At 43.2% G+C, this 24,328-nt stretch overlaps 1 protein-coding gene across 1 annotated transcript in view; it reads left to right on the forward strand.

Moving 5' to 3' along the window:
- Nucleotides 1-24,328, forward strand: part of NHS (NHS actin remodeling regulator) — a 244,493-nt gene that overhangs the window by 202,260 nt on the left and 17,905 nt on the right. Inside the window, exons 2-3 of the mRNA XM_041472488.1 lie at nucleotides 16,070-16,222; nucleotides 18,402-18,535. Of these exons, the coding sequence (XP_041328422.1) occupies nucleotides 16,070-16,222; nucleotides 18,402-18,535 (287 nt within the window). The remainder of the gene's footprint in view (nucleotides 1-16,069; nucleotides 16,223-18,401; nucleotides 18,536-24,328) is intronic.

Below are 24,328 nucleotides of genomic sequence, written 5' to 3' on the forward strand. Positions count from 1 at the left end.
GGGTTTCTACTTTCTACTATTCATGCCATTCTTCCTCTGCATTTTCTATGGTGCTTCTTCACAACACCTACACTTACTGGCAACTTTTCAGGAATCCATCTTCTCTGCCCTGATCCTTTCAGTAAGCCTTGTTCCAAACCAGTCATCCTGCCCTGGGCTGGCCTTGTTGCAGTCTCTGATCCTCTCTGCAGGAAGGTGATTACATGACCTAGTCAGCTTGTTTCTGGTGCCAGCATCATGGTGAAGTCTCCATGGGATTATTGGAAACTTTTTTGGAGTCAGGCAGAGCCCTGGCTTGATCTTCTGGCAGCTGTTTAAACAGAGGCACTGTGCAGTTGGTGGTACCTCCAAGAGATGCAATAAACTTTATTTATATTATGAATTGTGGTCTGTGAGCTATCAGAATAGGATTTGGCAAACAAAGCAACCCTGAAGAGCTTGGGACCCCATGAAAAGGGTTTCAACTTTGCTGGGTGGAAATTTATACTTCCTGTGAAGACATATTTACTCTGTAGGTCAAGTGGGGAAGCTCAAGGGGAGGAAATTGCAGTCAACAAAGCTAAGAGTATAAGCTGTAGTGCCCCACACTTTAAAATTCCTTTCATGTGGTCTGAATCTAAAAGCTTGTGTTGCCCATAACAAGTCTGAATGAATATACTGAAGCTGATTTTCTTCACAGTTCATTTCTGCTTGTGCAAAAGTATGGGACAAAGCTCTGAAAAGAATGTGATCTTTGACCAGTGAAACTGCCAGCCAAAGCCATTGCTGCCATTTATCAGTATCATGTACTTTTTGAAGAATATGGAGGTGCAAAGAGTAGACTGACTGCTAAAATGCAGTTCTGTCAGCATGGCTGCAGCTGTTTTGCCAGTATAATGTAATGTATAAAAACAGAGGTCATTTTGTTGCATTAAAGAAGAACTTTCACAATTTGAGAGTAGGAAATGACCCCAGATAACACTGCTGGAGTTAGCTAGACCCTGAATTATTTCCAGAGTCACTGCCTCATATACACAATACACTGGCTTGTATTGGCCCATGACCTCCCAACACAGTACTGCAGAGTCCTGCATGCAGTGAGTTGTCAGACTGGGAGATACCATGAATTTGAAGCTTAGGTATAAAATTAGCAGTGTTTGTCATGTGGGTAGAAATAATAGGGTAGAATAGAATAGAATAGAATAGAATAGAATATTTTCAATTGGTAGGAGCCTCCTATCATGATCATCTAGTCCAAGTAGAAGATTGCTAGTATGAATTGTTAGCAATCATGATGAGTTGGCCATCACCAACTGTAATCTTAAAACCAGTGTTATGTAGGCACCTGGCTATGTGAGGTACTGCTGAGATACGTATCTGATGGACAGCTACCCCCAAGTCTCCCTGGTTTCATGTTAATGGAGGATTAATTACCTGATTATTTGAGCCCCCATCAGCATGGCTGGGCATGATGACAGCTGGAAGGCTGGAAAAGAGCCAGTTCAATGGGGCTTCAGCTCGTGGCAAGGGGTCTGGGGTGAGTATGGATTTGGCTGGAGGAACTCCTGTTGGGATGAATGAATCAACACAAACCCTGCAGTGACAGTGCTATTGCAAAGTTCTTTCTGTGGTAGGCAACAAATTAATGTCATTTTGCCCTCAAATTAAAGAGTTTCTGAATACAAAAATTGCCCTGAGGATTATATGAGTAAGCTCAGCTTTGGGCACATATCTGTCTCCGTGGTTCATGAATGGGGTGATAAAGGTGTTTCTGCCCACAGTCCTTTTTAAAGGCTTATTTCTGTGAGGCATGGCTGGTGCTTTGGTTGGTTATCATTGGTTTCTTCTGGCTGCAGTATTTCTGGAGCAACATCACCCTACACTCACTGAGTGTCCACAGAAGAGCATCAAAGGGGAAGGAAGATGAGTGTCTTTGAGCAAACATTTCCCTTTGTCATAAGTTATGTGGATGTGGCTGTAACTTCAGTAGTGATAGAACTTTCTTAAAGCCTTGGAAATTATTCCACTGTCCTTTAGAACTATCTGCAAAAGAAGTTGTATGACCCTAAATGAGAATCTTCAAAGTTTAGATACGTTCTTCTGATGGGCTGAATTTTTGTTGTAGCTTTTCCATCCCAGATGTAAGTGTAACAGCTAGCCAAAAATAGGGAGAGTTGTACTAGCTGTGCAGAGGTTGCTCTGGCCCTTGTAGAGTGGAGAAGCACCGTGGTATTTTTAAAGTGTTGCTGTTGTGCAATATTACAAACATGGAAGGAATCAGGATGTTAATAGATGGGATAAAGGATAACTCAAATGAAAAGCATTTAAATTAATCTTTGCCTAATTCCATTTTCTTAGCTAAGTGGTGGTTGCACTTTTTAGGTATTTTTTCTTCTGTGCTCTTGCACAGAATCCCTTTTTTCCTGGATGCAATGAAAGTATGTTAAGTATTACAATACTCAAACTTCAGAAATTCGAAGTGTAACAAAAACCTTGCTAAGCAGACCTCACCCTCACTGCAAGAAAATGTTCTGCATCCCAGAGGAAATCAATACTTACTAATGTGAATAAACATGAAGATGAAATTATCAAATTGGCAAGTGAGGGAAACAATCTTGATTTAACAGAATTAGCTGTATTTAAATGCAGTAGTTAAAAATCCTTGAATGATAATGACTGGCAGATGATCAGTGAATTCTTGTGTCCTCCCGTGCTGTGTGGGTCTGGGCTCTGGTGGGAGCAGGCAACCTGGTTCTTTTTTCCCTACTGACCATGGGGGGTTAATTCTGAGTAATGAAATACCTGTTTCTTATCCAGGGCAGTGCTTTGGAGCTGCTTGTACATAGTGATGGTTGGTGGTGCTGTAGGACCCCCTCGTTTCGTGGGTCCAAAACTGCAGCCCGGGCGTACAAACCGCAGCTCATCTGCAAAGGTTTGGAGCATGTCCTAGCGGGGAAAAATGACTACTTTTGTCTGTAAGAGTATAACAGTAAATAGACCCACCAGTGAGGTATTCCTGGACTGGCACATGAAATGCAAGGCCTGTAATTGTATGTGCAAATGCTTAGTATAAAAGGGTGCTTTCTGCTCTTAAGACACACAAGTGGAATGACCACAGGAAAGGCTAGGAGGTCCCTGGCAGGACAAGAGATGGCTGTTGAATGCCAAGAGGTGACTTGCACCAGGCCCAGAGCAGGGATGTGACAGCATATCCACCTATCAGGCCAAACTCCATCCACAAACAACAGCAGCCCAGGCAACCACGACTGAAAATGCTGTCTCAGTTCTTAGCTTTCCCCTGCATACCAACACCTGTGTTTTCTCCTTTCTTCTTTTTCTTTTATTTTCTTTTTTTTTTTTTTTAAGCTCAGCAGCAGAGGTAAGACCTTGTTTTCATATTCTCTGTAACACCCTTATGATACTTTAGATGCTACATAGAAATAAGCAGATGGCAGGGAACTGATCTGTATTTGTATATAAAATGTCTGTGACTTTATGAACATGATCCATATTATAAAAAAAAAAAAAGTTGGCTGGTGTGGCTCCCCTCCGCCTGTGCTGGCAGATGCTACGGGAGCTGAAAGGATGTGAGGAGCCATTGCCACCTCCCCCCTCCACAGATCCTGCCAGATCAGGGCTGTGCTGGATCCGTGGGTGGCGTCTGCCTTTCACTGTTCAGCATGTACAGCATCTCAGCCTCTAGAGCAGTCTGGCACCTCTTCCAGCACTTCCTTTTTTTCACACCACTCTGAAAACCCACACAGAAAGAAGAGGGGCAGAGAAGAGAAGGCAGTGAAGTGGGAGGGGGGTAATTAGGGCCAGACCTGATGTCGTGGCATAGCTGCAGGGTCCAGAGAAGTCAGGCAGATCCATGGCTCAGGAAGGACACAGTAAGGACAGCAAAATTGCACCTGGCCCAGCTTATGGTGTCACGTTTATGAGTGTGTTTATCCCTTCCTTCATAAAAATGGATAGATTTTGTTCAGCTTCTAGGGCAATGCTTTACCTTTTGAGTTAAAACTCACCTTATGCCTTGGTAGCTTACCTGTCTGTGACCCAATTTTACACTTTACTTTGTCATTAAATATATTCAACAACTAAATGTGAGAATCCATCCATAGCTTTGCAGACTCCTATTCGTTTCCAAGTAGGCAGCCCTGCTACCCCATAAAAGTGATGTCTCCCCCTTTTGGTGCCTGAACATGTCAGCTCCTCACAGTCAGTCTTCTCATGGTCCTTCCACAGTGAACAGAGGGGGACAGGTGCTGCTAGAGGATTCTTCAGATCTCTCTGAGGCTCATTTGTACTCAAAGTCAGTGAGGAGCCTATCTGTTAGCTACAGAAATTCTCCAGGGAGACAAATCTCCCCTGAGGAAAGTAACTTTTGTGATTACTTTCAGTTGTCTGCTTCTCTGTGTTTGGAAATATTGTCAACTTTGCTCATAGTGAATAAATCTGAGTGTCCCCGGAGTGCCCTCTGCCCTGATTCACCATTCCACTTGATACACGATACATTAAGGTCAAACACTGCTTGCTACTCAGTGACCCCATTTTTAACTTATACTTTCTGCATGATAACTTTAATGACAATTCTCCCTTCTCCCAATGCCCTTCTCCCCGCTCTCCTTTGTTCCTTGCCTTATTCCTTTCCTGAAAGTATTTCCTAGTTAAATGTCTTTTCCTGTGGGTATTTTATCAAGAAGCTTATTTCCTGCAGATTAGTTTCATTTAATTTTCATCACTGCTTACAGCTGAGAGTTTGAAAACTTCCTGCCAGTGTTGCTGTCAGTGCAGTCATTCCATGGTGGCATTTGATAGTTGCCAGTAGGTGTTGACACCTGACATTTCTGCTCTGGATTTGACTGGATGCAATGAAATGTGGCCATTTCATCCAAGCCTTCTGGTTTTCTTCTTCATGTGCAGGGGTTGGTACGTGGTCATAATAGAATGCCTGCCCACACTTAAGAGGTAATAATTTTATATGAACATTAAGGGAGCAGCTGTTTGCCACTCTGTGTATTTGCTGTGCTAAAGCTGATGTGTTGAAAGCTGCCCTGTTCTGGGTCTGATGTGTGCACAGAGGCAGAGGAGTTACAAATGTGCAAGAATTAGCTGTTTGCAGCTATGTGCTGGATGACAGCTCTCACCAGAGAGTGGTCCACACTCCTGCAGCCTCTGACAAACCCTGAAGCTCTTCAGCAGATGTGGCTTTTCAGAAACCCCGTCAGAACTCAATGAGGTTTTGTGCATGAATATGTGGCTTAATAGTATAAATGTGAGTACAAACAATAGGACAGGATTTGGGCTCATAAAGCCATATTAGCCATAACAATGAAGCTTAGCCTATGTTATGATCTTTATTAACACCCTACGACACTTTAAAAGAAGTAAACACTTTAAAATTCATTTTAGCTTAACTCATGCTGCATTTTATGTACTAGTTGCCATTGGCTGTGATGTCTCACTTCGAAGTGGGAGTTAGTGGGTCAGCGTGAGCCGCAGGGGCTCCCCAGCTGGTGTGCTTACAGGTTTGCACCTCTGCAGGGACATGCAAGGGGATACAGCTACCAAAGCTCACCTCCTGGTTAAATTTGCAAGCTGGCATTTGCCATTTGAGGCTTGTGGACCATTTGAGGTAAGCAAGGGTTTGAAATACAGTAGAAAAACCAGTGCAAGTCTGCAGAAAAGATTTCAGTGCCTAAGGTAAGTAAGCTGAGAACATGTTATTCAAATAATCACAACAGTGGGAAAATAATTTATCTTGACATAAGTTATTCATCCTGCAGTCTAGATATACAACATCACTGACAGAGTTTCCAAATTTTGTCTGGATGGGTTTCTTTAAAAAGTGACCTAGTGTATCTTGGTGTCTTTGTACAGAAAGATTTTTTTTGTCTGTGTATAGAAAGTACTTAAGTAATACAGGCCATTCCATATACTGTAACACATCCATGCTTTATGGATTAAGGGCTAGTTTCAAACCCAAAAGGCCTGGAGGGGAGAGGCTGCAATTCCTGGGTAAGAGCTGGAGCTCTGGCAGCAAGGGGTGCGGGAACATGTGCTTGGCATCACAGGATGGGTGGAAGGGACTCACAAGAATTCTAAACTTGCCTAAATCCTAATCAGGTTTTTTCATTAAAAACAATTCCCTTGAGAAAGTACAGAAGTGAAAGGGGCATAAATCTCTATTTTCAGGCAGCTCTCCTTCCCCTTACCAAACAAAAGGACTGTGTTCCCTATTGTTTCAACAAATGAAACTCTGCAATTCAGCTGACCTTGTTCTCAGTGTGCTTTTCTGAACTCTTACAGCCCAGTTTGCTGTAATGTTTAACACAAGTGTCCTGTCAGAAGTGGGACTGGGGAAGGACAGTGTGGAAAGGGGACCCTTCTCCTGGCCTGACCTGGTCTAATGAAAGGTGTTCCTGCCCACGGAATGAAGCTGGAACCAGGTGATCTCTAAGGTCACTTACAGCCCAGTCCAGCCTGTGGTTCTGTGATTTGTGGCCTGATTCAGATGGTTGTCTAAAACTGGGCTTCAAATGAATGGCTTGGGGGGCCAGAGCCAGATCTGAGGAGGCTGGTAATGCAGGACTTGGCTATTTACTGAGACTGGGGAAGAGCTGTACTGAAAGAACCCAGAGCTGCACCCTGAACTGGTTGTATCTGTAGCTGCACCCTTGTGCCAGCCAGCTCTGGGCCACCATCAGGGTGGCTCCAGAGAGACCTTGTGGAGGAGTGTGTGGGATTTTTGTTGCCTGTCCCAAGAAACACACTTCCTCACCATTGTGGGGAGGAAGCTATTCTGAGATAGAGATAGACAGAATCAGGTCTCTCAATCCCTCTGCAGAACAGACTTACGGAGATACAGGAGCAGCAAGAATATTTCTCTGGAGGAAGATAAAAAAATAGTTGCTTTTGGTCCCCCTGAGATTCTTGACTTTCTGTCTTCCCCTGAAGGGCTGTGAGTAATTTGAAGAGACATGCTGTAATAGTACTTTCCTACATAGTATTGCATAGTGTTTACTAAATAGAATTGGAAGAAACTGTTGCTACTTACCTCAACTTGCAGTTAAGTGGCATCCAAGGCATCTAGCCAAGCACACTGAAAAAGACTGATGGGAAGGAAGAAGTGTGAAATATGAGCCACCATCTCCACTCCTAACACATGGCTTGTTGTTCCTGACTCTTGGAGGTTTGATTCCTCAGCCTACAGGCAGTGCCAGTGGAAGGGAAGAGGGACCAAGCTCATTCATTTTCTGTGCAAACTGGCATCTTTGATTCTAAATGCTGCTTCTGAGAATTGAGAGAAGGTATGGAGTCTAAGTCTTACAGCTTAGGTAGAAGGTTGTAGTTTTTGAAAATTTCAAGGAAAACAGTAATACATTTGCTGTACTTGGAATAAGTAATCTGACTCTTTATCTTCCAATACGGCAAGCACAGCATATTCTTTGCTGAGTGTCATCTTCCAGTGTGCTTTTTCAAGGTTCATAATGTTTTACTGATGGTCTCTAGGTTCGGAGAGGTTGTTCATACTGTGGATGCTGATGTGAAAATAGGTGCTGCAATGACCAAGTCTCTGCTCTTCTTGAAAAGAGGGTGCTCAGCATAGACTCAAAAGGCTAATTTACTTGAAGGCTTTTACTTGAAAACGACGACTTTAGGTGCAAATATTCTGACGGAAATATGCAGGGGAATTGAATGTTTTGAGTAGAAAATAGGCAGGATACCCTAAAACTGCTACCAAAAACCAGTTTGTCCTACCATAAAATTGTCTATAGGATGGTTTTTTTCACAAGATCCTGAAGGTAAGCATTAACTAAGGTAGGTAGAATAGTAAATGAGTTTTGTAGAGCTTTGTTCTTGAGTGCTGGCATGTGAAATCAAGGTGACTGATCTGAGAGCAACATCACAGTGAACAGCACACTTCTCTGTGATAAAAAGGAAAGCATTATGGTGACCTGCTGGAGGTACTCAGGCAAGCTTAGTAGTGATTTGGGCTGAGTCAGTACAGGAGAAAAATAGCAGAGCAGTGGGAGAGAACTGCAAAGAATATCTAAAAGCATACTTACAATGTGTGTTATCAAGGCCACACACTACACTGTCAGAGATAAGAGACTTCATCTTGCTGCATATCCAGAGTGGGAATAATGTGAACAGTCAACACAGGAAGAAATCTGTGTTGACAAGCACTGAAAGTGTGTCAATTTGAAAGAAGTGCTTTCAACTAATTAGGCATGTAGGACTGAAAGGGCTCTCTTGGGACACTGATCTCAGTTTTACATGCTCTGGAGTGTGTGTGTGTACACAAATACATAGACATGTGTGCGTATGTGGGATGTCCACATCATCCTTGCTGTAACAATCCATCCTTATCATTAGGTCCAGTAACCTTACAATAGTTCTGGTTTGGGTTTTTCTCTAAGACTGTTTATGCCTTCACTGTTTTACTGGCTAGTTAGCTCTTTATTTTCTCACGGAGTATGACAGCAATCTGAATTTAATATTAAATTCATATTCCTGCAGAATAGTTGACCTGACTGCAGCCTTAAGCCTGCCAGGCAGGACTGCCATGTTGTCTGCCTTTTATACCATTACCCTGCAGGGCACTTTTGGAGGCTGTGTAAAGCACAGACCTGAGAACAGGAATAAAAGGAAAGGAAGAAACTACTGGCTAGAGAAACTTCATAGGAATGGGGGCTTGAACGTATAAAGTACTCTGTATTTCTAAGAGGTTATTGTCTATCCTGCAGTGACAGCTTTGAAATAGTTTGAAATATGAAGTTCCATTCTGGCCACTGTAACATATTTGACAGAGTTAGGAAAAGCAGTTTAAATTATGTTCAAACACCACCAGCAGTGATTGAAAGCAGGAAAGCCAAGAATGGGATTAGCATGTGGTACTCTTCACATAAGTGCATATTGCTTAACAGCCTAATCTTCTTATGTGGCTAAGAACCACACGCCTCCCAGCCCTCTTGAATTATGTCTGTTGCACCAGTCAACCAAACATCAGGTAAATGCAAAATTCAGGGATCTGCTCATGGAAATGACATCCAAATCATATGCTTTCCAGTATCTTAATCTCTCCTGCTACCTGAATGCCAAATACGGGTTTTGCCCACTTGCCCTTTTTTCTCCTGAATAGCTGTTTTTTCCACATGTAGCATAATGCAAGGCAGAAAAATGCCACAGGGATGTGCTAAGAAACCGTGATTGAAACATGAGAGGTTTCACTGTATTGGCAGGAAATAAAACAATACAAAGAGCATAAAAAATTGTGGTCTTTCTCAACAGATTCTGCTGTCAGTGAGGTTTCTGCCTTTTTGCTTGAGTTTGAAAAATTTGCTAAATTGTCTGTCCATGAGTGCAGAACAGAATAATAATTGTACATGCTGTTGCCCACATGTAGCTAAAGACTTAACTTGTTTTGTCATGTCTCCCCTCCTGTTTTTCTGGAGGGCAGCTGCAGCCAGCATAGACACAGTTGCGCTGCCTTTGATTTGCATGTGGAAGTGCCAGTGGCAGAGCAGATGTGGTGATCCAGGCTTCAGGTCCAGACTGGTTGCCCAGACCATCTCTTGGGGTCTGTGTCACTGGAGCTTTCCATTCACATCCATCCTGAACTCCAGTTGCACAACACAAAAACCCTTCAGAAATATTCTGGATTTCTGCCCTGATAAAAGCAATAAGAAATAATGATGCACAAGGCCATTACAAACCGTGTTTTCTAGCACAGGCTCCCAGAGAGAAGTAGCCAAGGAGCAAAGCATCTAAAGTGAGTCATCAGTCACCCATGGCCCTGTGACAGTGGGCACTGTGAAGACTGAAAGGGAAATGTCTGCCCTGAACAGACCCTCACAAATGACAGAATACACCAGAAAAACAGGAACAAAAGATGTGACCAAGGATGGGGGCATCCTGTCCAGACCCTGAACAAATCCCAAAGGTGTACTTGGTTGGTGGGGGGTTTGGTACGCAGTTTTCTCTTTAATTGAGTTGAGCATCTCGTGTCTTACATGAGAGATGTGCTTAGAAAGCTCTGTGAAGACCTGCCTCATTTCTCACTTGTCCCAGGGAAGAGAAGGACTGTCCCACAGACAGCTTCCCAGGGAAGAGACGGACTGGGAAGCACAGGCAAGGTCCTCAGCAGCCTCTGCAGTGCCAAGGAACCAGAGTGCCTGTCACATTCCCATCAGCTATGTCCCTGCCCCAGCAAAAGAGCTTTAGAAGAGAAACCCATCACTGTCAGGTGTTGCTCTGCCACTGACTTGGTGGGGAAAGAGCATGGAATCCTGCCCCTGCCAGGCTGACCAGGGTTTCCAAGGGCACTGGGGTATGTCCAAGTTTCTAGATGCAGTCACCTGGTATTTTTTTCTAGAGGTATGAGGGAAATTGTGTGCATACCCATGCTTGTAGGTGTAGTCACTGAAGTTATGGTAAGGTTGCCGTTGTTCAGCTGGAAAAGCTGATGAGCCAGTAGCCTTATTTGCGATGAACAGCAGCCCCACCAACACACTCCCTTTGCATGGGCATTTTTCAATTGTTAATAAAGATGGGACAGGAAAGTACATCCAAGTAGCTACTCACAGTTCCCGTTGGTGGGGTTTGCCACTGGCAAATAGGGAAATGTCTGCATATGTTCATGGTTGGGAGGGGACACAATTGTTGAAAACAGAGTGATTGTCCCACCCTCAAAGAGCTCCAGACTCTGGTGTCCCTGCTGGGTAAGCCTGGCACTCTCTTTGCCATCACTGGGAAGTGGCAGCTGCAGAGGGAGCTACTTTGAAAGTATTGAGCTTGCTGATGGATGTGGGACATGGACAGCAAAGAAGCAACTCTAGATTTGCACCAGCGCTATGGGCTTAAACCCCCTGGGTGCTCCAGTGGTTACAAGAGTACATTGGGAGAAGTGTACATCCGGGACATACAGGGCTGGCTATAAATAAAATTCACATCACACTCAGCACTGGCCTCAATGAAACATTTATGCACTAAATGGCATGATGAAGTTGGATGTGTTGCCAGGCTGCCTAGTTTTTGAGATAATCTGGTCTTCCTCAGAATTAATTTTCTTGCAATGTTTTGCACACAAACCCAGCAGGCAGTAACTCACTGCTGACCTGGGCAGTAGCTGAGGAGGAGGCTGATCACATTGAATTCTGCTGCTGCTGGCATAGGCCTATTTATGCAAAGCTGGATGAACATCCAACTTTATTACGACATTGGATCACACAAGAAAAAGTCACCATTTTTACATGAAATAGCTAGAAAAAATGGCATATGCTAAAATGACAGGTCAACCACCTTAATGCTGGAGAAGTGCTTTCCTAAGCAGAGCCTGGCGTGGGGGCTGCTGGCCACAGCAACCTTTGGGTGCATCCTGCACCCCTCAGCAGGGTGTGCAAAGAGATGGCGTTTCACTGCGTACACAGCCCTCAGCACCTCTGCCTCCTGCAAAGGGCTTGGCTCATTACAGCCTCTCTTAAGCATAACTGGGCTCTAGAATAGGCTTATTCACTAGTCTGATCCTTTTTAAGTTTGGGTTTTGTCTTTTGGAACCTGGATACTTTAATAAGGATTCAGCAGCTGCCAGTTCAGCTTTTGGCTGTGCAGAATTCAGGGCTGACAGCTCTGGGTGCTGGCCCTTAACATGTAGGCAACTTCCTTGCTCACTGCTCCAATTCCCTCTAGGCTGCACACTTCTTCACACCTTACAACAAATCATGTTTTCTCTCTGAACCAGGAAATAAAGGAAATTTTCTTTTTCCCTTTCTTCCCCTGACAGGTAATAGCAACTATAATACACATAGAAATAATAGAAAGTTGAGAAACAGAAGGGTCTGGGAAGGGGGGAGGCAAGTGTCTGTAGAAGCAGACAGAGTTGTGGGGGGAAACCCCTGGATCTATTAAATAAATAGAGCAGAAATCTTTCTTGCTTGGCCTTTGTGGTGTTATTATTAGAACAGTCACGCCTGAGTGCACTAAAGCCACGCAACCTTCAAGCATCCACATCCAGCTCTGCTATGGCAGGATCCTTTTTCTGCTTGGCTAAAAGAGGCAGAGAATGAGAGGATGTGAAGATGAGAAGGATCTGTAAATTATAAATATGATCAACTTCAATAAAAAAGCTATTTGGAAATCTTCAAAAATCTTCTCCTGAGAAGAGCCATTAGTGTATGTCTGTTTGACACTGGTTGTTAGGAAACCAGCCAATGTTAATGGATCCCCAGAATGAAATAGAGAATCCGTTTAAATGGTCTCTTGTCATTTTGACAATCCCATAAGACAAAAAAAAAAAAAAAAAAAACAAAAAAACCAGAAAAACAAAACCAAAACAAATTACTTTAACTCAGGAATTAAATGAACTGATAGTTTATATGATTCACTTGTATAGTCTAAATTGATCAAAGCGCACACTAAAAATATGTTAACAGACTATATCTGATGCCTGAAATGTAGCATTTCCTATCTCTGTATTGGCTTTTTTTCTCATTCAGTGTGATGTCCAGCTGTTAATCATTTAAAGGCTGTGGCTTTACAGTTTCTATATTGCTTTATTTATTATGCAGGTTACGATGATGCTGAGGGGCTACAGCCACGCGCAGGCTCGGCGTTGTGAAAACAGCTTGCAGTGTAAAACACTGAGTAAAGGAAGTGCTGGCTGAAAGAGATACCTTATCCTCATTTCACAGAACAGAGATATAGGGAGTCTTACTATTTAATGCCAGCTCCTAGCAGAAGCATATGGTAAAGCCTTGACTACACATTTCTTCTCGATCTCAGTCCAGTGGTCTTTGTCTGCTGAATTACCGTGCCACAGGGGTGGCTTTTATCTTTTAGTGGAAGTAAGAGATTCAGTCCTGTGAAGAAAATCAGATGTTCAGTAGTTCTTAAAGCTCACAGTCCACTCCTGTGGTTGCATTCACTGACTTCAGCTCCCAGCAATGGTGCCCAGTTCCCAGGGGCAATCAGTGAGGGCCAGGCAAAATGTCACTGCAGAAGAACAGGCAATGTGCAAAGGACAGGGAAGGACATGCAAAGGACAATGTGCAAGGAATTAAATGGAAGCAGGTCCTTTTTTTGGCAGGCTTTTACCCACTGGTTAGCTTTTTCCCTCTTACCTCTTTCCAGGAGTTTTTTTCAGAGTTTTGCTAATCTGAGGTTGGGATGCTGTTCCACAGACATCCCGACTAATTGCATTCATTGGGGATTTATATTTACTTATCCTTGGGCCAGCATTGTCCTCCACCCTACCCAGTGCTGCTTCCACCCTCTGGGCTTCTTCCCCACTGCAGGCTGAGAACATTCATCCCCTTACAGCTTTTTTTGCAAGTTTTTAGTTTCTATTTCTAGTTTGAAAGTTTTTTAGTTTCTAAAAGTTTCTAATAGAAACTTTTAGTTTCTATTCTGGACCTCCTAGAAAATCCACTCCAGCTTTGGAGTATTTTAAAGGATTGGTCAGTTCAGTGAGTATTGTGCAATATTTCTGTTTTCTTGGTGTCAGGGGTGTATTCTCTGTTACCATGAATCAGAGATCCTGCAGGGAAAGGTGAGAAGACATGGATGGGTCCTGGCTGGGGCCATAGGACAGGGTACTGGAAGCTTCTTAATGCTCTATCATTTGAAGATAAGCAATGTATTTGTGCTTTTTCTCCTGGGACAACACTGTGCACAGCTCTGCCAGGTCTTCTGGCTAAGGGAGACTTGTTGGGTGGCTAAGAGGTCATACTATTTCATCTGTCAACAGCAACGTGTGTCTACAACAGTAGGTGTGTAGCAGAGCTTGCGTGAACTTGGTTTCATTTTTAAGTCTCACACAAAGTATATTAACCCAAATCCTACTCCTATTTGTAAAACACTGTTGCCAAGGCCAAAAGAGCTTTCTACAAGCTAAATTTTGCAGCAGAATCTATTCTAGCCTGATGAAATGTCTGAAAATTTCGTAAGTAGGTAAAACTTTCCACTCACTTACTGATACTCATCACAGACAACTACTAACACTTCAGTCTAGACAGATTTTTCTGGGAGTAGGAAGGAACTGCTTGTGCCTGCCTTTTCATTAGCCTCCAGGGTACATTATGTGATCATGAATATCACATGCCCTAGGCAATACAAAGAATGGGTGGGGTACTGTTACTATTGCCTACAAATTTTTGTCCTGAGCTGAGATTCCCAAGGAGGAAGTGTGGCTCAGAACAGGATCAGGGCAAGTTTCTTTGTGTCTCAGTACCTTGTATGTAAAACAGACATAGTGCTTTGTTACCTTCAAGGGGCAAAGGAGATATAAAATCAGCTTGTTTGAGTGAGGCATTTCCCTGCTGCAGTGGTAACAGACAGACAAGCCATCAAAAGCTCTGCCTGCAATTTGGCAACATTATGTTTTTGCAATGTCAAAAATTTAATTAGTAAATCCTCATGATGAACAAGCACTGACAGGTTGCCATCATTTATCCTACTACCTTCCTCCTCTATCATTTTTTTCTCCCCCCAGTGCCATTCCTTGCACTGACACCATGCCAGTCCCATGGAGCAGCACTACAAATGTGCTGAAAAATCACTGAAACCCCACCTGAAAAAATCTGCTCATAAGCAAGGCAAGGCTCCCTACCAGACAGAGATTTTGGGGTCCCTTCATTTTTGCTGAAGCTCTGAGAACCTGAACTTCAGCAGGTCTGTTCATCGTATCATAGCACCACCTCCATCATGACACCTACAAATTTTGGTGAACTGTTGGGGTTTTTTCCTAATAAAAGAAACTGATATTTCTCATTGTCCCACATGTGGCAGGATGGTTCCTAGTTTTCTCCTCTTCTGTCTGCTCCTTCATTCTTCTCCAATTGTACATTCCCAGTTCTTTCTACACAAAGCACTGGAATGCCTTCAGGATGAGTGAATGTTGTTTTGCATTAAAGAAAGCAACAAAACAAGAAAGACCAAAGCATCTCCACCTAAGAGCCATTCTCTGCCGTGGTGCACTGGCTACCCCTCAAAAAATTGCAAAAGAGTGCACAAGCAGGAAAGTAGATGAGACCCTCAAATATGCAAAGGAGAGTAGTGCATGGCCAGTGGGGGGACCAGTGTGAGGCACACTGGTTCTTCGGCTGCTGACTGGGAAGGGAAGCCCAGGAGGTTCCTCCTGTGCCTGAGGTGCCTGCCTGTGTCACACTGTGCTGTCCTGTGAGCAAAGCAGCTGCAGCAGCTCCTTGGTGTTAGACTGGAGCCTGTCTGTATCGGTGCCTGGGGCGGAAGGAACAAGCCCAGTGCTACACCTGAGGATGTGCCACTGCTCTGCTGCATTTTGTGGGCTGAGGATGAGCCTGCTCCCTGCTGCTGGCTGGGGCGGAGTGCTGGCATCGCCCATGGCCCTCCACTCCTGCTTTAGCCCTTGGAAAGCTGCCTACTGTGTACCCTGAGGCTGGGAATAATCCATGGGATTCCCAGGAGTCCCAGCACTCCTGAGAAATTCTCTCAAACCTTTAGTGGACTTGATTCATATAATTTTCAGAGGTAGACTTCTGGGATTTCTCTTTAGAGGAACTGAAGTGTTCCTGTCCCTCAGAAGTCCCTGTCTATTAAAGAAACATCTTTTAATAGGTGACAGTCAAAGTCTCTCAGCAGGGCAAGCAGTTAATTTCAGTTGTTATGCCCCAGCAGGCAGCAAACCAGCAACCTGTGTCAGAAACTAGTTGTGTGTAACATGATGTAGTGAAAGAGCACACTGGCAGGAGAATGAGTAAATGGAAGACCTATTCCTCCCACTGCCTTTGCTCAAAATGTCACTGTGGAAAGACTGCGTAGCTTCTTTGCATTTTTGTTCTGCTGTCTGTAAAATTATTACCCCTTTGTCCATTTATATAAAAAACCTTTATAATATCATTTCACCTGCTTGCCTTTTTAGAGCCATTTGTAATCTGGTAAAAGGGCATCAGAAGATAATCTTTGCTGCTCTTTTATTGAGAGTAAAGGTGCTGTAACAAACCCAGTGCCTATTCTTGCCAATGCAGTTCCAAGCAAGAACCTTTCCTTTTCAGCTAGGTTGATGGAAGAGAGACTGGAAGCCTTATGTTGCACTCTACTTTTTATCCTACAGCTGTCTCCAACCTTGATGCAGAGAGCAAACTGAGTGTCTATTACCGAGCACCTTGGCATCAGCAAAGAAACATCTTTCTCCCCTCCACCAGACCGCCCTGCGTGGAGGAGCTGCACCACCACGCCAAGCAGCACCTGCGAGCCCTGCGCAGAGGTAGGTGCTGCCCATGCTCCAGCTCCTCACACAAAACACCTCTCCATGGTCCACTCCAGGCAGCAGAAGGATGCTCAGGCACAAGCACACAGCACTGTGGGCACTGATCTACACTGGGACTTAGGTACTCATGCTAAGAAGTCACAGAACTGTAGAAACACAGGATGGTTTGTGTTTGAAGGGACCTTAAAGATTATCTAGTCCCAGCCCCCTTCACAAGGGCTGAAACGGGAGCCCAGTGGTATTAATCTCCACAAAAACTGGGCTGTATGCTCAGGTTTCCAAGCATGATACGGGGGGATGCCTGTGTCCTTCAAGAGGGGCAGCTGAAAAGTCAAGTGATAGATGTCCTGGACAGCTTGGAAGGGTTGGGCAGGTCTCCCCTTTGCAGGCTAGGAAACATTTTCTGACATCACCTAACAAACTGCAGACTGGTGGTCTCAAAGCAATACAGAGAGGAAAAGCAGGAACAACAGGGTCACAACCAGGCTCCTGGATTCCTGCCATAAGGAGAATTTACTAGATGCAAACATCTGGATGGTCCTACAACAGCACATTAAGGGGAAGGCAAAAGATGGGGAAAGGCCAGTTTTCACTGGGAACCTAACCAAAGGAAAATTATTACCAGGACATAAGAGAAAGCAAGGAAACAAGCCTGTCTTTCTTCTGTGTCATAAGGAGGGAGAAAACCCATGCAGGTCACGCTTAAAATGTTCAGCAGCAGCCTTCTGTCTTGAAGTGTTTTGCACCAACAGCTCTAATTGCCTTGCTCATTTATTACTGTTATTAGCTTATAATAATAATCGATTACTTAGAACTGCAGAGCATCTGTTAGCTGGATAAGATGTTCCAATTAATTACCACGTTTGACTGTCTCTGCAGGTTTTAGGTCAGGAACACACTGTGGATGCAGTATGCCTTCATGGCATGGAAGAGAGTGATACAGCCAAATTGCAGCCACAGTAGTGCTGGAGTAGAGCAGAAGTTCTTTTCAGCAGCTCTGCTTTGCAATTGTCCCAGAACCAGGCTGATCTTTGCCTGCCATCTTGTGGGCAGGAGAAATCCTGACAGCAGCATGTGATGGCAGCTCCAGAAAATGTCCCATGATTTTAAAGTTACAAATCTTCGTTTTGGCAATTTTCCATCCTCCACAATTTATGGCAGCTGTGCAGGTTAGCAGGCAGCTTGTCATGTGCTGCTTTATCTTATTTTCCAAATAACTGCATGGGGATGAAATTTTAGTCTGAAATTTACTCTAAACATGTTTATTGTGTCTCAACTCTCTCTTCTATCAGAATTTCATTATCTCTTTATCTGTTTAACCAGGAGGAATTAAAATGAAATTTTAGGTCAGAAAACAGCTATGCTAGCAGCAAACATTGTTGACTGGGCCACAGCTAGTGGAGCGGGTGAATATATAATCTCCTTTCAGCAGCACTCCATGCAAACAGTAATTATCTAACTGTCACCTAAAATTAGAGATGGGAAGTCCATGAGTCCATTCTCCCATTCACTTGGAAGGCTCCAGAGAGACTTGGGACTGATGCCGGAAGAGGACTGAATATTGTGAGCCCTTGCTGAAGGAAGACTCCCTTGCACCTAGGGTGGATAAAGATCTTGACCTTCCCAGGATGATCTCCTTCTTGCTGGAACCTGAGCATTACCACTACAACAGTCTTCATGAAGTCAAGCCAATGCTCAGGACTGCCATGCAGCCAGGGAATAAAATCCCAGCTGGAGCTGTGTTTCTGGTTTTTCCCCTCAGAGTGATATATTCCATATGGGTAGGATGCAGGCATAGTTATTGCATCTCAGCATTTCAAGGCAGTAGGAACTGCAGATCCTGTTGGAAATCAGGCCTTGGGTCTCAAGTGCCTAGAAGACAGCTCCATAGTCTCTTGGGATAAATGGTATAAATCCCATCTGGGGACAGTTCAGCTGCAGTGCATATGCTGGGGTGCACTGTATGGGCACTGCTCTTCTGGGCACACAGATGTGCAGTAAGTGCTTCTCCCCTTCAGCTGCAGCATGGATGATTTGTACCAGTCACTGGGGAAGAGAAGAACCTTTGTCTTTGGAGTCCATTGTCCTGTACCTGTCTCTGTTGTGCTGTTAGCAGATATATTTGTATGTTTTTAACACTTTGAAAGACTTGTGTCTTCTTTCTCATCCAAAACAGAACATCGAAGCCGAGGTGATAACAGAGAGCAAAAAGTCCAAGGCCCCATTGCTGTGGTGGCTCCCCCCTTTCCTCCCTTCCCTGCAATCCGCAGCCAAAAGAGGCAAGCGATAAAGGACCGGCATTTGCTACCAGTAAGTCTTTCACTACAGCTACCACATACAAATGCATTTTTAGCATGGTGGGACCCAGGTGTAGCAGTGCTTCAGGAGTGCCCCCTCCCCAAGCTGATGCAGTACAACAGAGCTGACCTTAAAGACTGTCAGCAGCATAGTGCAGGTCTCAGCTTCCAGCAGCCAGCTCCAGGGTGGCTGCTTTCAATCAGAAACCTCTTCTTTTTTACCCATGGCCAGCACATGTACGCTCTCTTTCACACACTCCCCCACAAGTCCTCCACATTCACCACTCAGGCTGTAGAGGTAGCACTTTGAGGACCCTCCCATAATTTCAAAAAGTGCTGTAATTTCAACCTTGGCATTTGCATTGCCAGGAGCAAAGAGTTCAAGGGCTTTGAGTGCCAGCTTGAGGCTTGTGTGTGTGCAGGAGGCTCAGGAGCATGACCCCAGCTACAAGAAGCTACACTTTTCATAGTCCTGTTTGGCAATGTTTGTCTCCATGCAGTTTTTTAGATGTTTCGTGTCTCACACATGTCTTTGCAACCAGCCAAGCAGGAACTCCAGCTAAAAATCTGGTTCAGCTGTGTATCTGGTTCAGCTGTGCTGACTTGCCACGCAGCATTGATTTGAAATCAAGTTAGTGTTGACGATATGGTATTTATCATTGCTAAAGGAAACATGCTAGATTGACAACTTTAACTCTGATTAGACCCATAATTCCCACTAGCTTCAGCTGGACTTGGGTATTTCTGTGGCTCTGGGTGTTTTATCACAGAAGAGTCATAGTAGCTAATTTTGCCCTGCACTAAGAGCCATTGCATTATTTAGAAGGTGTAGGTCAGACCTGGACTTGGCTTTTAAGTGAAGTGTTTGTCTAATGCCAGCCCTCAGTCAGGTGGTAACAGATCTGTTCTGCATCTCCCAGGTCAGGGACACTGGCATCTCAAGAGATGCTACACCTGTGAGTACATTATAAGCTCAGTGATGATTCAGTCACCACACTGAATCATCACTTACTTCTCTTAAAAATCCAAGTGCATTCATCCTAATCCATTGTATTAACCATACTTAAATACTATAATGCTAAAGCACTCAGAGTGTAAAAGCCTCAATGTAAAGGAGTCACACCTCCCCAGGGACCAAACATCAGCCAGTCAGTCCATAGGAAAAGTTTTGTTTCTCATTTAAAAAGCACAAAATACATAATAACATTTTCATTAGTTTGACTGTTCTGGCTTTTTGGATGCTTATCTAGTTAATTTTGAGGACAGCATCACCATCACTGCAGGCTTTGAACAAGTTAAATTTGCAAGCCTTATGATTCAACTTAAAGGAGATATCCTGATGTTAAAGGACAGCACAGAAAAGAGTTTGAAGACAGAAAGAAGAAACAGAATTACCTGTTCCTTCTTTACAAGTCATCATCAAAGCTAGTGCTGTGGTAGGGTCACTGAAAGGTAAAGGGAAGGTGATGCCAGGTTAAGGATCAGAACTAGTTATAGATGATAGTTTGGACAGGCTATTGAACATAAAGCTGTCTTAGTATCAGATGGGGAACAAGGCATCTCTTTTGAAATTGCATACACAGTGCTTAAAGGCCTGAATCTTTGCTGTGTTTGGAAAACAACCAGTGCATTTTATACATTACTTCCATCTGCGGAACACAAAATAATAACAAATAGTGAGCAACTCTCTCAGTCCTGTATTAGTTGACAAAATTAAGTCATGCTGAATGCAGATGTCTTGGCTACATCTGAAAGTCCACCTTTTTCTTTTCAAGAAGGAAAACATTAAACTTTGTGCCCACCCATATCAGACCTCCTTTTGGAAGCTGACTGGGTTCAGTGTTCCCCTAAGGAGAAGCAAACAAGAGCTGTTGGGAGGGCTGCAGTTCTGTTGATTTCAAGGCATCTAGGAATGTTCTGCTTTGGAAATTGCAAATACACCACACCCAGAGTACTTCAAAGTGCCTTGACCCATTTCTGAGAAAACCCCTTGTAAATGGTGAACTTAAAAATCAAAAGAGAATAAGGCAAGATGAAGCTGCACATGAATGTTTTGTCTGGCAGAGGTTAATCAGAGATTGTTACAAGACACTGCAGCAGTGAACAGCTAATTGATATTGTGCCAGCCTTCATGATATAATGATACCATTACAAGAAAAAGTTGAGAATGCTGTAATTGGCTAGCTTGCTCTTTTGGGCATAAGCTTTTTTTTGAGCGACATCTGCAAAAGTTTATCTGCTTCAGGGACTGCTGGTAATGTTTGGTATCTGATTCCAGTTGATGGTATCATCTAGTCATCAAGGAACTAAAGATTCTAAGTCCACAAGAATTTTTATTCATGGCACAGCAGTATAGTGTGTATTCCACTCTTCTGATACATTGGGAAGGTGCTGAAGGGAGCAATACTACACAACCAAAAGAGCCCCTTTTTGTGTTTCTTTTAAATTAGGAAAGGGATCAACAAGAAGCTGGTTTTGAAAGTTACAAGGTCTGACTTTTCCAAACTGGCTAAGTTAAATGCATGTATTAAGGTACTCAAATAAGAAACTTGATTTTGAGGAATGTTCAAATTACCACTGTGAGACCTGTGGGAATTACCACTACTGAAAGTTACTGAGAAAACAGGTCACTTAAATCTGAGTCAAGGTTCCCTAGGTATGTACCTTTTGGCTGCTGCTACCAGTTAGGTGGCTATGAGCTCTTCCAAAGATCTTGCATGTTGTACACTAAAACTAGAGAAAATCAATCACAACGGATGAAGATTCACTTTAATCACAACTCTTTACAGGGAGAAAGATGCCAAAGTCCCACAAATTCCAAGAAAGGACAAATGAATTCAAGTTCAAAGCAAGTAATGCTAATACAAATGGGTCTGGAAAGATGTTTTGGACTGTTCCATCACAAGATCATTTTGTTGTGGAGAAACAGTAGAGAACTAGAAATGGAATAGGTTCTTTCATGTCTACTCTTGTTACAGGAAATGCCCTGATTTGGCTGATGAGATGTCCACTTAGCCCAAAGGCCAGAAGGGAATCCTTCAGGACAGAGTATAAAAACAGGGCATGGTTTATGCTGTTTATTGTCCCATGATTTATCCTTCCAGTTTCATACTGGTTACAGAGTTCCTGGGCCAGAGATCAAACACAGAATTATAGCCACCAAAGAACCTCTCTGAGCTGACTGTGAGACTTGTTTAATCCAATTTCTTAGCAAATTTACACCTTCAGCCTCAAGAAAATCAATGTGACAATGACTTTAAAAATCTGTATGAAAATGTAGCTTTTGTTTGTTTCAAACCCAGTATCTCATAATTTCATCATATCCCTTCTGCTTCTCCGACTGAGAAACAGTAAGCATTGCTTTCTCATTCCCTTTCTCCATGCTCCTCATGGTTTTGCAGACATGACTTCACTTAACTTTCCTATCCATTCCAGTAATTCATTTTTAAAGCTGAAAAACTGGCATACTTAGTCTCTCTCTACACTAAAGAAATACACAACCAAACATATTTAAAAGTATCATTCTTTCAGGCATTTTTGCCAATGCAAAAGAAGAAAAACCAAAACCAAACCGAAAATAATCTGAGGAGAGTATGAGGAAGTTATGGACTTGCTAAAATTAGAAAAATATTTCTTACACATGTTCCCATGACAACCCTGCCTGTAGCACTGCTGAGGCCAGTCACTGAGTGTGAAGATGCTGTGTCATTCCAACTGCTTTTCGGACTTCTCTTTAATTTTCTCTGCATTTTTTTTTCTTGGGTTTCCCCAAGTCCAGCCAGCAAGGCTCTGAAATTTCTGTATTCCAGTTCAGAATGTTATGGGACCACACTTTCTCAATCCCCACATGGCACAGCTATTATAATAAAACCCAGGAGATGGAGCAAGGAATTCAGTATTTGGAAATCTACACTCAAAATTGCACAAATTTCAGTGTCAGTTTATTCATAATTATAATCTGAGCAGGAATCTAAGGGACAAGAAGCAGGAGGTTTTTTTCCAGACAGGGTTTTTCTGTCCCTGATGCCTCAGCTAGAGCAAATGTGAAGAGAAAATAATGCATTGGGTAATTTTATTCCATCTCCTTGCCATTTCGAAAATATTCCCTGTGGTCTGCTTTAGGATGCTTTGTACAGCAAAGGGAAGGAAGTACAACTGAATATCCTAACTTTCACAGTCTTCTACTGAAGCCAGATGAAACCTCAGTAAGAAACAACTGAGTTAAAGGACAGGCATGAGTTGGGCTCTGCGCTTTCTGTGTGCAAATCCTGCCTGAAGCTGTTAGAAATAAAACCTGACTTAATTCATCAGACTGAACTTGTATAGCACCATTTGTGCAATGAGCCTCATAACTACTACCCTGTATTGTGGGATGTTTATTTTGTACCTTTGTCTGCTGAAATGCCATGTGTGGTACGACTTCTGTCATGAAACATGTCTTAGTTTTGTCTTTATCTTGTCAAAACACCAGAGCCACACATTAATTGTTAAAGGATTGTCAGTACTTTAGCTGATTGCATTTGTGATGCTCCAAAAGAAAAGAAAACACCCACAAGCAGATAAAATAAAAACTTGAGGAGAATGAAACACACAGAAATATAAACATTGGGAGCAGGCAGGTGAGCAGGGTTGTGATTTGTAGCAAAAATGGCACTGCCAGAAATATTCCCATTATTTTCTCTTCAGCATCAGTTGACTGTATAAGAAAGCTGCTGTATAGTTATGAATTTCTAATTAAGTAGTCATCTGTGCTCTGAAAATACTGGAAAGCTGGTAGCCTTTTATTACTGTTTCTTCTCCTTTCTCTAGACCCTCTGGTTTTTCTGTCATGTAAATAAATACCATTTTCCTTAACTCCTGCGAGTTAAGGAAGCAGCAGTCTCTCCCTTTCACAGGCAGAGAGAGGATACAGAGGTTTCAACCAGAGCCCCAGGAGTCAGTACTGTATTCATATGAATGTGGGATTGAACACTAGTTCACACTTACTCTGCATGTTGCCTTTTCAGTGCATGAATGACTTTTCTTAAATGAGATGTCAGGATGTACTGTACACCTTATTTCTGTGCTTTCACAGGGTGAAAGCAAATTGTATGTATGTTCTGTTTGCTGGAGACAACAGAATATATAATGCTTGCAGATGCTGAAGCAACATGCTGATGCTCTGCTTGGGTGAATACCACCCACTATATTCATAAGGTTATCCTGAGAGGGAAATTTCCCCCACCTACTGCAACAGAAGCCTGAAATTAGAAATAATATTGATCCCTTATGCTTTTTGTTAGCTGCAGCTTTGAGGCAGCAGGAGTCAGAAATAATCCTCTGGAGAATAGCACTGTGCAGCAGCGTGCAGCAGCCACCTCCTGCCCTCCCCAAGGCTGTGCCAGGCCTGGGCTGCTGGGGGCTGTGACTCTGCCACCTAAATCTCTTGTGAGATAATGCCTTGCCTGCCTGATCAAACACAGCTGAGGGGGAAGGAATCAACACAGCCATGTCTAAATTCAACAAACATGTGGAGGATAAATGCTCTTGATGAGGCTTTAGCATTCTCAATCTTTCATTAACTGAGAAAACATTGTTTCTTTACTCTTGGATTTATGTTTTTCCTATCACCATTGAATTGTGTTCCATAGGCCCTGTGCACTAACTTTGAAATCCCAGAATCTCCTGTAAGGTAATCTCTATAGGTAAGGCAGGCTAGGTACATGATATAACACAAATTATGCTTCTTGAACCAGTCTTTCCTGTATATTGAAAATGCTGAACAACAGTCGTGTCTCAGAGCTTGGGGGGATGGAAAAGAGAAGAG

The sequence above is a fragment of the Pyrgilauda ruficollis genome, unplaced genomic scaffold (genome assembly GCF_017590135.1).
Source record: "Pyrgilauda ruficollis isolate IOZ18807 unplaced genomic scaffold, ASM1759013v1 scaffold29, whole genome shotgun sequence".
Lineage (NCBI taxonomy): Eukaryota > Metazoa > Chordata > Aves > Passeriformes > Passeridae > Pyrgilauda > Pyrgilauda ruficollis.